Raw genomic sequence first — 17,689 nt, 5'->3', positions numbered from 1 at the left:
TTGTGAGAGTAACGTTGGGGTTTTTTTTTCCTACTTCATGGAATCAAAAATCCTAAAATTGTGTTTTGGAGATGCCATTGGAAGTTCTCAGCTTAACCCAGCACATGTTGTCACCAGCTGAGCTCTCAGCGGGAGCCCTGAACATGAGGTAGCCCTGAGGTGTGGGACACCAGGCAGTGACAGAGCTGGTGCAACCCCACTGTGAGCTCCAGCAACTGGGACCTTCCTTCTAAAACACGAGTCACTGTTAGGGAATTGTGCTTGGGCAGTCATCTCTGTGTTTCTTAAGAACAACCCTGGCACACAGATATATCACTAAGCTGCAATAGATGAAGAGAAATGCCTTGGGGTTAACTGTATGTTCGTTCCAGAGCTATTCAGTTCTTCCTGTATGCTTGTAAACTATTCACCCACATAAATAACATTTGCCACCCGGGGTTGCAATTTTTTTTGCAACTAATTTGCACTGATTTGCTTTCCGGGGTAAATGGGCTTATAGGTGAACCAACAAACAACTCGAGAGATGCATAAGAAAGGTACTGAGTTGGGTTTGGGAAGGTGTAAATCTCTGTTTTCCAAAATTATTTCCTCTGCTTCCATCTTCAAGCCAGTCCTAACTAATAACAGGCTTTCTTGTGGATTCTATTTGCGGAGATGTTGCACTTTCACCTCTGTTTTTTGAGGACCAGGCAGAATTTCATCTCTTCATAGCTAAGCTGGCTGTGAATCTCCATCGTGTCAGCAAGTTTTACAACCTACGTTGATAAACAATGCTCTGCTTTTGTGCAGCAGTTCTCAAAGATGAGCTAATTCTGCCAGTGCCCTGCGGGTTTAGGTCTCCACACATCAGTGATCTCACGTTACGGAGGCAGATGGGGTAAATGAAGGGAGAAGCCCAACTTGACTTAAGGGCTTGGTTCTGCTCCCGGCTCTCTGACCTGCGTGTGGATGACTAACACCCCCCGTCCCCGTTAGGATCATTGGCTGACTGTAAAGTAGTATAGGAGCTACTGGCATAAGACAGCAAAAAAAAAAATAAAATCAATTTCAGGGATTTTATATATCATTTCACTACTTCTTTATTCAGCAAACAGCCATTAGCATCAGCAAGTTTTGTGCGACAGAGAAAGTATTGAATTTACTTTTCCGTTTAGGGCTGGGCAGGTGCCAGGGTGGCAGCGTCACAAGGCTCTTGGGAATCAGCTGCTTGAAGAAAATCGAGTGATGGGATTTTTTAAAATAAATTCAACACATCCTTCAGTTTAACCGTCTCCCAAAGAAGCAGGGGATGAAGGAGAGACTGGACCTTCCTTTGTCTTATGGTCCTGCGCCCCCTTAAATGTACCTCTAAGGCTTTGTGAGAGGTGAAGAGCCCACTTGGAGATACCCAGATGTTGAGGGTTTGATATGAGGCCTTTTGTCACATGTTGTGTTGCACAGTCCCAGGAGCTGTAGCACATGAAGATCTTCTCCTTCCTCAGCACAGGCTGCTGCTGAGGGACCTGGGGTTATTGCTGAGGGAGTTGGGGTTATTCAGCTGAGAGAAGAGACAGCTCTGGGGTGACCTAGTAGCAGCCTTCCGATACATGAAGTGGGGCTACAGGAAAGCTGGTGAAGGGTTTTTTACAAGGGCTTGTAGTGATAGAATAAGGTGCAAGGGACTGAAACTGAAACAGGGTAGATTTAGATTAGATATTAGGAAGAAATTCTTCACCATGGAGGTAGTGAAGCACAGGAACGGGTTGCTCAAGGAGTGTTCAAGGCCAGGTTGGATGGGGCTTTGAGCAACCTGGTCCAGTGGGAGAGAGGTGTCCCTGCCCACAGCAGGAGGGTTGGAACTAGATGATCTTCAGGGTCCCTTCCAGCCTTAACCATTCCATGATTCTTTGCTGCTGTGCTATGCTGGTGGGGCTCTGGGCAGTACTGTACCAGCCTGGTGATGGGGATGAGGTTAGAGCTGGCCAGCTGGAAAGCCCTGTGCACTGCACAGAATAGTGTGTTGGGGTGAAGCAGGGCTCCTCTGGGATGGAATGTCTGTCCTAGTGCATCTGATGATTGCCCTTCTCCCTGCTGCTGAAGGAAATGCCTGCTCAGGGTTGTGCAGGATGTTTTGAGTGGGGATTCAGAAAGGAAGGTGCTAGGGCAGAGACTGCCTGGTCCAAGACTGTGCATCACGTTGAGTCTCAGATGTCTCAAAGTCTCAAAAACCTACCTGGCTCTGCCACTCGTAGGCACTCACACCTTAGTTCACATGTAAAATGACGATGGAGATATCACCCTCACTTGTGAAGTGCTTTGAAACATCCTCCCAGGAAAGGGCTGGAAGAAGACTCATGTTTTATGTCCAAGTTAGCACATTTGCTGTTTCCCCGAGCCTGGGGGCATGCACATGTGTCCTTCTCAAAGGAAAGAGCAGGACCACAAAACCAGTCTCGGCCCCACACAGCCGACATCCAGCAAAGCGCACATCCCAAAGGGCTGTTCTCTGTCCTGCTGACTAGGGCCTGAGTCTGGACCTCCACCAGATTTCCCCTGGACCAGCAGGACTGCCCAGGTGTTCCCTCGCAGGCTCAGTCCAGACTGGTACATTGCCATGCAGTTTGACTCTGGAGACGTATCCTACTCCTTTACCTTGTTCCAGCCAATATCCTTGAGGGATCAGTTCTGCTGATGTGCAATTAGAGGCATGTCTCTTGCTATTTATCCTGCTGTGAAAGCCAACTTCTCTTAGTCAAGGCTTACATTTATAGATGAAGTTGCTCTGGTGGAACAGCAACTCTGACACATGCATCTAGCAAAATTACACCTGTGTGACAATATTTATAGCTCCCGGAGAGAGCCTCTTTATCATTGACCGGAGCTTCAAGGAGTCGCACACCAGCTGTAGCTGAGGGTCCAGAGATTTCGTTTAGTCACAGCACAGCCTCCTCACGGATCGGTGCAACGTCACGGTGCAAACATCTGATCACTGACTCAGCCCTTGGCACCTGGGTGACAAGATGACCTTTGTAACCACAGTGTAAAATTGCGTTTCTCTATTCCTCTCCTTCTGGCTGCTGAGGAAGGGACAGGATTACTGATCCTTTTGCCTCGTCCCTGCTACTCCCGCTGCCTTAGAAGGCATAAGAAACATGGTTTTATTATGTAGCCCTGCCTCTGCAGTCTTGGTTGTGGAGCTCCTGCAAGACCATACTAGCTCACAGAAGCTGAGCTAGGACCTTGAAGCTCCGGTGTCAGACCTGAGTACAACAAACTGGGAATTGTGTCTGGGTTTACATAAGGTACAGACAAAAACTCAGCTGCTGCAGATGTACTCTCTGGCTCAAATTGAGTGGGGCACATAGATGATGTTCTGGTTCTTCCTGGCCTTGAAGCAAATGAAAGTAGTGAAAGCTTAATGCTTTCAACTTCATGAATCCAGGCTTTAAAGAGCTCTCCTGCTCTTCACAGGGACTTTCAGAATGACATGTTGGGGCTTTGTGGCTGTTGTCAGAGTGGTTCCTGGACAATATGTGCTCAAGTTATGCACATAAAGGATGTCTTCTTTAACTGCCAGGCTGATGCACTCAGCTGCACGCCCAAAGATTTGCCTCAAGAACCTGTGCTGTTAAAGACAAAGCGAAGTCTCCTTTAGCAGCAGTGCGTGAGCACTTGGGAAAGAGGGTGCATAAATGCCTGAGTGAGGCAGAACAGGGCGGAAAGCTGAGTACCAAGGTACTTGGGACACCTGCAGTCCTATCCAGGCAGCTGAACCTCCAGATAACAAGCCTTGTACCTACTGCAGCATGCTCAGGGGGTTGAGCTTCCCAGGCTGCTTTTCGAAATCACAGAACTTCACAGTGTCTCTGCCAGCAAAAGCTTTGGGTTGTCTTTACTAGCTGCTTTTTTTTTTTTTTTGTGAGAGCTGTTGACTGGAGCTTTCAGAACCACACCATGGAGATGCAACCACGATTCTCCTTTCTGCAAGAGCAGCAGTTGGAAAAACCCCAACACCAGCCCTTCTGGGTAGTACTGAGTGGCAGCTCTTTGGCTGCATCCCACATCAGGGCTGATCCTAGACAACAGCACAAAGAGACCCGAGCAGACCAAAACTAGACTGCTGAACACACAAGCAGACAAGCAGATGAGATTTGCACAGCCTGCTTTTCCTAGCCCTACAGATCCCAGAGTGGATCCAAAGGCAGAAATGATCTGTTTTCCAGGCTTGGCTTTGTGCTGGCAGACTTTCGTAAGGAAGCTGTCCCAGGAGGGAGAAATCTTCAGAGATCACCTTATCCTGCTGCATTTCTGCCATCATGGGCTGAAATCTCCAGGGGCTGGGGGAGGATGCAAAGTGAATTCAGTGCTCTCAGATCCAGCACAAGGATCCTAGAAGCAATTTGGCTTTCAAGCTCAAACCTCAGCAATTAAACCTAACCTAGATTCTCACACAGCCTAAACTGTAAACACTATTCGGCCCAACTGTGGTTATTAATGAATCTCCTAGAGGAGAAATCAGGACAAAACTCGAGCAATATCCCTGTCATAAACAAAGTCGGTTCTGCCGGGCAGGGTGCTGTCATGTTTTTGTACCACACATACACCAAGGGATTATTACATTTGCATCCCAGAAATTGGACTGAGACTCTCGCTTATCCTGCAGCACGATGCAGGTAACGACAAGGGCTCTAATGACACATCAAAGGCTTTGCTAAGCTCCTGGTAACCATGAGAACGAAGCTGAAGTGGTTTGTTGTACCATCAGGCCTGGGAAAGGTATGTTTAGCCTGATTCACGCTTCCTGCCATTGTGTTGAGCAGTTCAAAGGACTTCCCGTGACTTTAAAGAGGAAAGCATGGTTTCGCTATTGGATGTTCCACTTTTGGTGCAAAGTGGAGAGAAAACACGAGGAGTTTGATTTCAAGGCAGTTTTACGTAAGTCGCTGCTTGCGACTGGAACAGATGAGCCAAAGGATGCAACAGTTGGATTATGTGATTGCACGTTGGCTGTATTTCGCATATTATTTAGGTTTTATAATGACATCTCAGGGCTCAGATGTCTGGACGTGGACAGGGCATTGGAGCCATGAAGCAAACCTCTGTGGCGAGCTGGCCGTAAGCTCCCTCGCCTGGGGTGAGGGGCAACGAAGAAAATTTCTGCAACAGGCTCTTTTACCCAAACACTGCAGAGGCAGATGTAATTGCATGGGAAGCAAGATACATTCCTCTTAGTCTGACATTTTGACGTTTCATTAGGCAAAGCATATGGTGCTGAGGAGCCCTTTGCCAGCAACAGGAGGTGGCAGGGAAGGCCGGCGGAGGGGGGAGCGCAACGGGAATGTGGGCGCTCTCCTGAGTGGTGACTGATTCCGCAGCTCGCCTAAATGCCTCTGTTAATTAGCGCTCTGAAAGATGAGTGTGTGCAAGACAGGCTGCGGGAGGGAGAGGGTGAAAGCTGTCCGAGGGATGCGGGAGGCAGAGGGGTGAGCAGAGGTGTGGGGAGAGCATCTCGGGGAGCCAGCACACCCCAGCCTGCATGGGAGCAAGACAAAGAGGATTCAAGCAAGGGAGAACTCCGAGGGTGGGGGGAAAAATACCCATATTGCTGCCATATAGCTGACTCCCTTCATGTGTTATCTGTAAATGTGCTGACTTCTAGCTGGCCGAAGTTGCTGAACCAGATCGTCTCACTGGAATGATTTTGCATCTTCTTTTTAACTCAATTTCAGGAGATTTAAAAATTCCTTTCATTGTAGGTGGAGAAGTGGCAGATGATGTTGTTTCTTCAGTGGTTTGCTGGTGGATTTATTGTGGTGGTGTTTACTGACTCAGATAATAAATCACACTTCCAAATGTCATTGTTGCATTCCCACACACCTACAGAGTGATCCATGGCCATGAAAGGTCAGGAGGGTATGGCCAAGGCCAGCTCTTGTGCCCAGCTGGTCTCTGCTGCCATCCCAGCCCCCTCTGTGGATTTTTCTGGCTGCTCTAAATTGGGCTTAACCACTGGACCCACAGTCTGCAGCCCTTTGAGTCATTCAGCCTTATTAATAGTGACTGTTGGTCACAGCCAAGACTTGCAAATGGTGCGGTGGATGAAAAAGGCCTTTCTGTTTTCTCGGGGGGACTTCAGGATATGTGAGAAAAGAGTGATCAGAGGAAAGGTTCTTTGGAAAAGCTGACTTTGAGAACAGCCAACTAAGAGCCTTTTGAAATAATAATTAGTAAAGTCAGTGAAGAAATAGGAAGGTAAAAAGTAGAAGACTTCAGTGGTCTGCTGAAGAAGACAGGGAAAGGGCATCAACATTTCCTTTATACAAGTGACAGTGACAAATATTAGAAGCAAAAAGTGCATTGCAGTCGGAAAGGACACAGGAGGAATTGAATGGTAAAATACATGAGGACGTGGTTGACAAGCTTGCCAACCATGAACCTCCCCAAGTGAATTTTGAGCTCACAGAAGAAAACATTAAAAAAGAAACAGAACAGGAAGAGCAAGGCTGTGGAGTCCACGTTGTGCTGCCAGGTTTTCATACCTGCTTCTTGAAATCCTAATCTTCATCCGGATTATGAAAGAGAAGCATCAGAGCAAATGAGTAATTTGTTTGTGGTGGCCTTTGAGTGTTCAAAAGAAAATCATTCCAACAATGCGCTTGTAGGCTTGTCAAAATCATGGTCAGTCTTTCCATTGTCTTCAGTGAGTCTTGGTTGAAATCTTAAAGACCATCTTGTGTAAAACAGGTACATTTAGTCCAGAGGTGAAGAAGAGATCAGGGAGTGAGAGTAGTGATTTATTTTCAGGGAAGTTACATTAAAAACACAGTGGTTCTTGGGTTGGCTGAGCTGAGGCAGGACATAATACAAGCAGGACAGTCATCATCACCTCTTTGTCAGTGGAATGATTGATTTCTACAGGACATGGTGGTCACTACCCATGTGCATGGATTCAGAAAGGATTGGCAGACTCAGAGTAGAAAAGATCCTTGGTCTCTGGTGCAATCAATCATCTCTGAATTATGAAACAGCCTCTGAATACATAATACATTATAATAATTATAATTACATATAATATATAATACATGATGATAATTATAATTATAGCCTCTGAATCATGGAAGCCATAAGCCACCGGCTGCTGGAAGGTGACAGCAAGGTGTGGTTTGCTGTGAATTCACCCAGGTTTTGTGCTTCTCTATAATCCCTGTGAAGTTCAACAAGGCCAAGTACAAGGCCTTGCGCCTGGGTCAGGGCTATCCGAAAAACATATATAATGGGCTGAGAGAAGCCCTGCAGAGAAGGAGTTGGGGTGTTGGTTGATGAGAAGCTCAACACGACCTGGCAATGTGTGTTTGCACTCAAAAAAGCCAACCATATCCTGGGCTGCATCAAGAGAATACAGCATCATTCTCTTGATGTAATGGCCAGCAAGTCAAGGGAGGTGATTCTGCCATGCTACTCTGCTCTGGTGAGACCTCATCTGACGTACTGCCTCCAGCTCTGGAGATCCTGATATAGGAAGGATGTGAACCTGTTGGAGCAAGTCCAGAGGAGGGCCACAAAGGTGACTAAAGGGCTGGAGCAGAGGCTGAGAGAGTTGAGGCTGCTCAACCTGGAGAAGAGAAGGCATTAAGGAGCAGGGAGGTACCACTGAAACGCTGTGGGATCAGAAGGTCTGCAGGAAACTCGCGGCTTTCCCTTGCTGGCTCGTGCAAGAATAAGGCGTAGATTTCCCCTCAGTGTGATCTGCTCTGCAGCGCTGTGACCCCAGTGATCACTGCAAAAGCGTCCCGTGCCTCACCTCCAGACATTCCCAAAGGATGGTTAACAGAGTTTTAAACCCCTGCTGTGGGTTTTGTTACCCGGCCCTGCCCCATTGAAGTTATGGCAGCTTCTGCCTCTGCTCTTCCACTTCTTGGTTAATGCTTCCTCAGCCTGTCTCTCACGAGGACATCAGCTTTTGTTGACCCTCTAAAATGAGCAGATGAGGCTGGACATGGGTCTGACATGGCGAGGGAGACTTACTGGTGCAGCCTGGGCTGATCTCGCAGCCGACACGGAGCAGCCGTGCAGGAACGTGCTGCTGCTCCGTCCCTCGCTCACACCAGTGCCCACCTGTCGCAGCTCCATCTGCTGCCTGCAGCCACTGGCGCCGCAGCCTCAGACATCTCCTGCCCCTCCAAGGCACGGTGATTCTGCTCTGGTTTTCCTCACAAGGGTTTTTAAAGCAGTTTGTGAAGTGCTTGGTTTTGTCCATCAGTTTCTTTTTATGCCAAGTTTAAAACACAGTCTTTTTTTTTTTTTTTTTGCAGAATCTGTTAAGGGTTGTCCACCTGAAAAAAGTAACCTTTATTTGTCTTTTCTTTCCTGTTCTTTTCCCTTCTTTGCTTTTGTCAAACAAAATCTGTACCCTTTGTTTTTCTCAGGGTCTCTTTTGTGTTTGACTAAGCCTCAATATTTTCTGTGAAGAAGAGCTTCCCTGAATCTTTTTCCAGCTGAAGGAAAATATCTCAATAGAAGCTTTCCACTGTGCTTCTTGACCTGAGTTTCCCACAAGCCACCTTCACCCTTAGGTCTGTGCTCTTGCCCTTTGCATCCACCTGTTGCTTCTGTCATGGTTCATTTGTCGTTTTGTCGAGCCATCAGAGTGGGTACTTTTTTTTTCCACAAAAGGTTCCTTCGGAGAAGATTGTATTAGAGATCTGCCAGGAAGGCATCTGTGCTGGCTTCCCCTCCTAAGCTGCCAGCTTTGCAGTACTTCAGGAAGGAACACGAGCTTAGAACGGCCTTTTTTAGAGCCTTTTTATAACAGATCCTTTTATGCCTGGCCCCGTGTCCTGCAGCACATTGCTTTTATGGTTGTGCCTCCTTCACAAAACTGCTTCCTGACAAGGTATCCCACTGGGATTTGGTGGATGTGTAAAGCGCACAAGTTGTCCTGTACCCCGCCAAACAGCCCGAGGACACTCAGTTCTGTATCTGCCTGCAGCATCCCCTGCAGTGCCACCAGCGAGGCAAGAGCAGAGGGAGGTGGGATGAGGTGTCCCACCTGCACAGGGCTGTGTTGTTCCTTGGTGCAACATCTGCGACTCCGTGGCTCTCACTGACTTTGTTCAGCAGCCCAGTAGCCCTGTGGCTTCCTGACTGAACAATCTGCCAGCGCTCGGTGCCTTCCAGACCCCTGGGAAGAATAGACTATGTTCTCTGGGAGCCTTTACCATCTTCTTTCCAGCATGGTCCATGAGGTGTCCCCTGGCCTCAGGTGTTAATGAGCTCTTTGTGCACAGTGCATAAGCAAACAGATTTTCTGACTGCACTGAGTGGATAAAGATGAACTCAGTCAATAGGGTTGAGTTTATACAACAGGAAAGGCTGCCACAGACCTGTGTGCCTGCTGTTCTTTCCACAGCTGATGGCCTTCTGCCCAGACACCCAGAGGTTAGCGACCACGTTGAGGCCTTTGTCGCCTTTGATGGATGCAGGGCAAAGATGTTGTGACAGAAGGGCCAGGTGGGAGCCTCCACAGCCGTGTGTTTCTGATCATACCCTGTGTTTTGTCTTGTAGGCTAACGATTCACGCAGAGTGCCCCATGCACCTGGAGGACTTCCCAATGGACGTGCATGCTTGCCCACTGAAATTTGGGAGCTGTAAGTACCCGGATCAGTCTCTGCGAGGAGGTGCGTGCAGAGCTAAAGAACAGTCCTTTGTGTGGCTAGTGTTTTCCAGTATTTTAGTAGGAGTGTTATTAATTATTGCTAATGATTAGGCGACCAAAAATTTGTTGCTGGGACCTCATACACACAATTCCTACCATCGTCAGAAATGGGCAGCGAGCCACTCTGTGTTTGATTCAGGCTCACAGAATGGGTTGGATCCCTATGGTTTTGCTGTAGGTTAATTAGGGAAGTGGGAAGAGCAGCTTCCCATTGCCCTCCCTGCCTTTGGTGGGCAGAGCTGCCACCGGCGTTGGTGGAAAGCTCAGAAATGCTTTTCCTTCATCCCAAGGCGATCCTGGGGGGAAACGATTTCAGAAGATAGCAGCGGTCCCTGCTGGTAGGTGTCCTGTCCAGCTTTGCCACATCGTTCCTGACAGTCTGGGGAGAGCCTGAAGTCTCTGGTTGCTTTGGCTCCATGCTCCAATGGAGCTTACAAACCCCTCGGTCCTCTTCAGTCTGTCAGGCAAGCTGCTCTCAAGTAAAAGGTTTGAAAACTCCAGGAGTCTCATTCCCAACATCCAAGGTCCTGGTTTAGGGAAGAACTGCAGGCTTCTGGGTTGCTGAAAGCTGCTCCCAGGCTTATAGCTGCTCATCTGCCTGGACTTCCCATACCCTGCCTAGGAACAAGTTCCCTCTTCTCTCCCCTCTACAAGTTAAATTGCTTTTGGTTTTGTTCCTGAAGTGAGGGGGAAGCAAATTCCAAGCCACTGGTTCACCGTAATGTTGAAATAAATATCCTAGTCCCTCTCTGCCTGGAGTCTCCAGGTCCAATGAACTGAGGACCACTCTCAGTCTGTGTTTGCATTAGATGGAAGAGTTACCCACCTCCAACTAAAGAATGACCCATCACCAGTAATGTGCTTTTGGGACTCTAAGAAAACAGAGAAGTCACAACCTTTCTAAACTGATACTTCCTTCCTGTAGCCATTTGTGGGTCAGCTAAGGAGAAAGTTGAAAAACTTGATTGACACCAGAAGAAATTGTGTTTATCATGTGCATCTGCTCCTCTGCCTCATGACAAAATGGATCCATGAAACTGGATTATTCCAAACTACTAAAATAAAGTTATTTCTTAGGCAGTACCTAATTAAATGTAGAGCTCATTGCCACAAGACATCACTAAGGACAGTAAAATAGCAAGCCTTAGACAAGGATGTTAATTGACCTTGTGAGGAGGGATATAAAATTTCATACCTCAGGCCTAAACTCTGGGATTATTACAAGACTTGCAGGAAGGCAGATTACTCCACATCTAATTGCTTATAATGTTTCTCAGTGAGGAAAAAAGATTACTGTGCATATTTCAGCTGGAACACCCTTTGGGGTTCTTCTGGGTATTTTTACTGATTTAACTTCTGAATGATGAGAATTTTGACACAAGCAGCTCAGAGAGCTGCCCCTGATTAACGTTAGTCTGGCTCTTTCTAAAGCACCCATCCGCATAGCATCTGAGCTCACCTCCCTTGTGTCAGAATAGAATTAAATCAGTGTTTGCACCAAAAAGCTGTTAACAGCTGGACACTGCTCATTTGCAAGAAGCGTAGAGCAGGTCAGATTTGTACGTAGAAGAACAATCATAGAATCACAGAATGTTTGGGGTTGGAAGGGACCTCTAGAGACCATCCAGTCCAATGCCCCTGCCAGAGCAGGGTCACCCAGGGCAGCCACACAGGAACCTTCCAGGAAGGTTTGAAAGTCTCCAGAGCAGGAGACTCCACACCCTGGCCAGGGCTCCGGCACCTGCACAGCCAACAAGTTTCTCCTCATGTTGAGGTGGAACTTCCTGTGTTCTAGCTTATACCTGTTATTCCTTGTCCTGTTACTGGGCACCACTGAAAAGAGACTGGCCCCTTCTTCTTGACACCCTCTCCTCAAATATTTGTATACATTAATAAGATCCCTTCTAAGTCTTCTTTTTTCAAGACTAAACATCCTCAGTTCTCTCAGTCTGTCTTCATAGGAGAGATGTTCATGTCACTTAATTAACCTCTGTGCCAGGACCAGACCAGTTCAAAGGATAGCCGAAGTTGCCTCAGCGACCACCTTCCAGTGATGCCCACAAGCTGCATGGCTTGTCAGTGGCCTCCTGTCCCTGCACCAGTATGGCAGCCACCCAAAGAGGGAAGGCAGAGAGCTTGCAGGTGAAGTGAAGGCATCAGGCATTTCCGATGGCTTCAGCTGCCCACCTGTGTCATTGCCTGGAGCGAGGCAGTGAAGGCGATGACTTCACCTCTCACTGTGCTCCCTAGAAGACGGATGTATGCAGCACAGAACAGCAGGTTCTAAACCAGTCTTAGGACGTTTACACAGCAGCTCTTTGAGACTAGCCCAGCAGAAGATGTTGCTGAAGTTACCAGCTCCACTAAATGTCAAAGAGCTGTCCTTGTTTGGATTGGACTGGGATGCATTGCGAGCAAGGCGTTGAGTGGAACCAAAACAGCTTCATGGCATTGAATATGTTCCAAGCACCCCTGGCATGTCCACATGACACCAGACACACTTCTGTCCCAGATGACCAGATGTGAAGACAAGCGTGTGATAGCAATGAAACTGTGGGCAAATTTCTTTTGTAGACTGAGAGTGGAAGTGGGTGAACCACGACCGCTGGAGCAGAAGGTGCTGCCCACCAAGGCAGAAGAGCATTGGCAGAGCTGTACAAAGCTAAGCCTGAAGGAGGACGCAGGTCTCCAGAAACGTGTTGAGAGCTGGAAGGAGGGCTTGGAAAAGCAGAATGTTGCACATTGGATAAGAGGTGTCAGCCTGCATCAGAAGAGCTTCAGCAGCATGCTGGCACGCTGAGAGACATTGGTTGATCAACTAAACCATTCCCCCCACTCTGCATAGTGCCTGCTTAGTATTTACCAGGTTTACCAAAATGTAGAGTTTGGGAATAATAGTGGCTATTTTCAAAAGACTGGAGAAATCTGGTTGTCTCAGGACACAGTCTTCCACAAAACAGGAGATGAGACATTTCTGTAGTAGACTCGACCCACTGCCTGCCGTGACCTCAGCCAAACAATTCCTTAATGTCTTAGTAGAAGAAGCTGGCGGTAAAAATGAATTAAAAAATCTTGGTTTAGCAAACTTTGTCCTTGTCTAAAAGACTGGTGCAGAGTACATATGGACGGAAAGCTTGGGCATTATGGTGAGAGATGGCTCCTAGCAGAGTCTGGATTGAATTTCTGGATACCCTAGGACTGCCAAAACCAAGAACAGACAGGCGCTGTTGGGAAGGGAGGGATTATGAGGGATTTGGTCACAAAGGTTTGTGACGGTGATGGTGACCATGTGTGTTAGAGAGGTGTTTGTGTATGAGGAGTTGGGCAGCTGGGAGAGAGAGGGGGACTTGCAGGCTCCTGGAAGGATGCCCTTTGGCCCTGAGCCCAGCACTACCCCACCGAGTCCAGCAGCACTTGCCTGCAGTTTCTCGTATGATGTGCAGGCATTGTCCTCCCTCACTGCCAGGTGGGTTGGCCTGGAGGACAGCAAACAACAGTCTCATGTAGGGGAAAAAGCATCCTGGTAGGAGCGCACGCCACCTCCACAGCTGAGAGGCTTGGGGCGAGTTCTTTCCGAGTTAGGCTAAAGATTTTTTTTTTAATCTTTTTTCCCTTGATCTAAAATGCAGCCCCATTTGAGTTTAGCCTTTCTCGCCAGCTGCTGCCAGCATGAGTCTCCTGTCTCTGGCGTGGCAGGGCTGTGGCCAACCTGCTGCCCCAGCAGCCTGCTGGCCTGGACACCTTCCTATCCTGTCTCTGCATGGAGCCAGCCCTTGCAGAGTCAGCACTTCAAGGGGACAGCGTGTCTTTCCACAACTGTGCTCTGCCCCATCTTCCAGCTCCCTTCCAAAAACCCCAGCCACGTTTTGCTCGTTTGATTTAACGGTTACTGGACTGCCTTGGTCGCTGGCCATGCTTGGCTGTGCTCAGCCATGTGGCTCTGAGGAACCCACAGCAGGGATTAATTTGGCTACGGGCTAATTTTGGTGTAGCTTAGGTCAGGTGGCAGCATAAACCACATTCTTCCTTCTCCTCCGCAGATGCCTACACGAAGACGGAGGTGATCTACACCTGGACACTGGGGAAGGATAAATCAGTGGAGGTAGCAAAGGGTGGATCTCGCCTGAACCAGTATGACCTGCTGGGCCACGTCGTTGGGACAGAGATGGTTCGATCCAGCACAGGTACTTGTGAGACCACAACGCAACGCATGGGCTGAGCAGACTGTCGGATGAAATGGCACCCACGGGCTTTGAACGCCCCGGTTTGGCATAACTAAAGGGGCAGTACCGGTGAGCAGTGAGCACAGAACATCCCAAGCCACATGCTGTCAAACGTGTCGAGGGGACATCTGAAGCAGTCACTGAGAGGCGGTAAAGGGTTTGTTTAGCTTTTAGTGGTTTTTCCTGCCTTTAGAAAAGGGATTTCAAGCATCTAAAAGTCATCTCTCATGTGGAAAACTTGCCCCACCTTGCCCAGCTGCTTCTTGGTACTGCGGGTTCATTTGTCTTGGATCCCTTTCCAGTCCCTCAGGAGAGCATTGCGGGCAGGGGAGGTGAATGCAACATAATGTTCAGTGTGTTTTTCACTGCATCTGCTTACACAAATATTATCATAGCTAATAGAAGATCATCCCAAACAAATGTTTCCTCTGATTAATGACCAGTATTAATCATCTTTCTTTCCCATCTGCTGCTCCTTTCTTCCCCTCTGAATCCAGGTACCAATAGTTTCTGTTATCTCATGAATGTATTGTCTTTTTTTTTTTCCTTTTCTTTTCCTTTTTCTTCTGTATGCACCAGTAGTTCTCTCATTTGAGGATATTTCCTCTCTGGTGCACTTGATTTTAATAGTGTCTGTCTGTAACAACTCCTATCACCTCCCTTGGGGAAATGTGGGGAGTCCAGGGAACTAAATGTCATAATATCTGGCCCGTCTCTGTACTTAAGTTGTAGTAAAATGTACAGATGAATAACCTGAAGTGGCAAGAAAGCTGCTAAAGGCTCCTGTGTGTAATGATTTAGCAGAGCCACGATCACAACAAAAAGGCACAATAATCCAACAAAATATCCACAGCTTTGAGTGGAAGAAAAGGGCACTAAGGGAAAATAGGGACAGCGGCTTCTTCGGTTCACAGTCCAAACCTTTAACGACAGAACTTGCCTCAATTTTTGAGATGGTTACAGTGCAGGAAAGTGGAATATTTTCAGGATTAACAGAGGAAAAAAAAAATCCTTTATCCTGAAATCCTACTGAAGCACTGTTAGGGGCTCTCTAGGCTTACAGGACCTTACCCAGGAACTTGAAAGGTTGTTCAGGGCGGGTCTTTAGTTGTTTAGAGATGGACTCTGGTGGTCTGCTGGCCCCATCCTGGGAAGAAGCACTGGTGGCTTCAGCATCTCTAACGAGCTGTCTCTGCAGGGGAGTATGTCGTCATGACCACACACTTCCACCTCAAGAGGAAGATCGGGTACTTTGTGATCCAGACCTACCTGCCCTGCATTATGACAGTCATCCTGTCCCAGGTCTCCTTCTGGCTTAACAGGGAGTCTGTTCCTGCCCGAACGGTTTTTGGTGAGTCTGGGAGTACGGTGAGTGGTTTTTTTGGTAAGGCTGAGCATCCCCTCAGGTCAGAGGACAACGACATCACAAGTGATGGGACTGAGCATCAGAGCTGGTCCTTCTGCAGGCTTTGACTGGCATCAGTGAAGCTGCTGGCTGGTTCCCAGAATAGCTCTTGAAGTCTTTCCAGTGCCCCTACTTCCACTGAATCACTAAAAAAATACTTCTGTCCATGCCTCTGCTACAAGCCAAGCTGTAAATACTAACAGTAATCACGGTATTGATCATCTAATTATATGCATTTGGCTGCGTCTGCTTATCTATATTGGCTTTTGAGTCGAGGAGGGCATAGGTACACGGGGAGGCATTTAAAGCTCTACCTTTTAAATTGGTAGCGTGTCCCTGGTCAGAGCACCACATAACAAGTTCCTGGGCTGAGGCAGTGTAACTGCATGGTAAATATTACTATTTTTATTATTATTTTCTTCAGCTGCTTTCAGTTCTTCACTCCAAAGCAGCATCAGACTGGCATTGCACATATATTAATAGCTTTTACAAACATTTAATAACAGAATTGCTTTGTGCTTTCCCACCAAGACCTTTAGTTCAGGATCTACATACACACAGGCTCAGAGACCAGGTGTGATGCTGCAGGATTGTATTTTCTGGAAGTAACCGTGCCCAGCAGATACCACTTAACGGGAATTAGATTGGACAAAACTCACCAAGCAGAGAGGGGATATGTGCTACCACCTTCTTGTGTATTTAAGACAGAAAGTGGTGTGGTTTAAAAGATCATGAAGCATTTTCTGTGCAGCAAAAAGTTGCTCCCACAAACCCAAGGAGGCCAATGTCCTCTTTTCTGGACCCTCTCTGCAGGTCTAGACCTGTGCCGTGGGTTGGAACGGAATGCGAGAAGGGTCACAGGTGGTCCTACATCCTCTTAAATGAACTAGAAGAGAATCAGTACAGGGTTTGTGTTCACTGAGGCTTCTGAAATGTAGGTTGTGAACCAGCTTTAAAATTTACAGTTGACCTCACCTTCTCCCCATTAGCGCGGGGTTGCCTTCCCTTCCCCAGCGAGGCGAATCCTACAGCGATACCCGGGGGGAGCACGACCCAGCTGGTTTGTGTGATGCAGACAAGAGCTGCACCGAGCGGTGGTAACAGCAAAGAGGGGGTGCAGCCCCTTAGCACACACTTTTTGGTGTTTCCAGCTAAGGGCGAGAGGCTCAGACAGAGGTCGCATAGAAAATACGACCATCTCGAGCATATGGAAAGTCATGAATGGACTTTCCTCACTCATCTGTGTGTGAATCATTTGCAACTTGACCCCCACAAAGTGCACACCTGGACCCCATGTCTGTCCATGCCCCGGGTGGGCTTTTAATTCTGCCTTGGTCCTGGAGTATCTCTTCATTCCCAGCACCGAGCGTGAGCCCTTCCTGAGGGTATTTGCTTCCCTCCTGCGTGATCCTGAGGTTTGTAGTTACACAGATTTCCTTGAGTACACAGCTCAGATTGTGCAGGGAGGAGCTGATTGAAAAATTAAAACCTACCTTTGTGAAAAATGTCTTTGCTCTCAAATTGCCTTGCTTTCCTATTAAGAAAGTAATGAGAACTCCAGTTGTTTATTCCTCTTTTTTTTGCCCCTCTGGAATTGTTGTCAACAATATTAGTGAAAGTCTTCAATTACCAGGAGTACGGCTTGAGGGAAGTGAAAATTAGTCAATATTTTTATAATGTTTTTAATGCATTTTTAATTGAAAAACACATTATTGGGGAAAATGGATAGCAATGGTTGCTTGCTTTGATGAAAAAGCTTTAAAAGGCATTTTGCAACAGATCTTTTTTTTTAAGATAAATCATTGTGACGCTCCTTCTGGCAGCGTGGGCCACTGATGGGTGCCTGGCCATGCCAGCAGGACCCAGGATCCCAGGTGTCCATCCGTGCTGATCACAAGATACTATTTCCAAAATGCTGAGAGAACCAGGAAGAGTGACCAGTCCTTTTTGCTATTATTTTATTATTATTTTTATTTTATTGCAAAAGCAACCAGAAGCTTCTCCATGGTATATCGTACATGAGGGATCCAAGTCTAGTATCACACAGCTTACCCTACTAGCAGACGAGGAATTCAATGCAGGTGCCCACCTAGGAGTTAGGATTCTTTCACAGTGAGCAGAGATCTAGTCGATGGAGTTTGAGGAAGATGAATTTCACCCTAATGCAGATGTCTGTAGTTGATTATATGAATTGGAGATATTCAAAACTGAACCAGAGAAGGTCTGAGCAACCTGAAGTTTGCCCTGATTCAAGCAAGGCTTGGACAAGCTGACTTCCCTTCCAACCCGGACTGTTTCCATGCTTGTTCTATGACTTGCACCACAGATAAGGCACAGATAAGGCTCCATGAACTACAGCAGGAATA

At 47.4% G+C, this 17,689-nt stretch overlaps 1 protein-coding gene across 1 annotated transcript in view; it reads left to right on the top strand.

Annotated features, from left to right (window-relative positions):
* Positions 1 to 17,689, top strand: part of GABRA3 (gamma-aminobutyric acid (GABA) A receptor, alpha 3) — a 59,538-nt gene that overhangs the window by 33,192 nt on the left and 8,657 nt on the right. The window contains exons 5-7 of the mRNA XM_009876404.1: positions 9,545 to 9,627; positions 13,736 to 13,879; positions 15,117 to 15,269. Coding sequence (XP_009874706.1) covers positions 9,545 to 9,627; positions 13,736 to 13,879; positions 15,117 to 15,269 — 380 coding nt within the window. The remainder of the gene's footprint in view (positions 1 to 9,544; positions 9,628 to 13,735; positions 13,880 to 15,116; positions 15,270 to 17,689) is intronic.

This window comes from Apaloderma vittatum, unplaced genomic scaffold (assembly GCF_000703405.1).
Source record: "Apaloderma vittatum isolate BGI_N311 unplaced genomic scaffold, ASM70340v1 scaffold14949, whole genome shotgun sequence".
In the NCBI taxonomy this organism is placed as follows: Eukaryota; Metazoa; Chordata; class Aves; order Trogoniformes; family Trogonidae; genus Apaloderma; species Apaloderma vittatum.
This window is presented reverse-complemented; position numbering and strand designations above follow the sequence as displayed.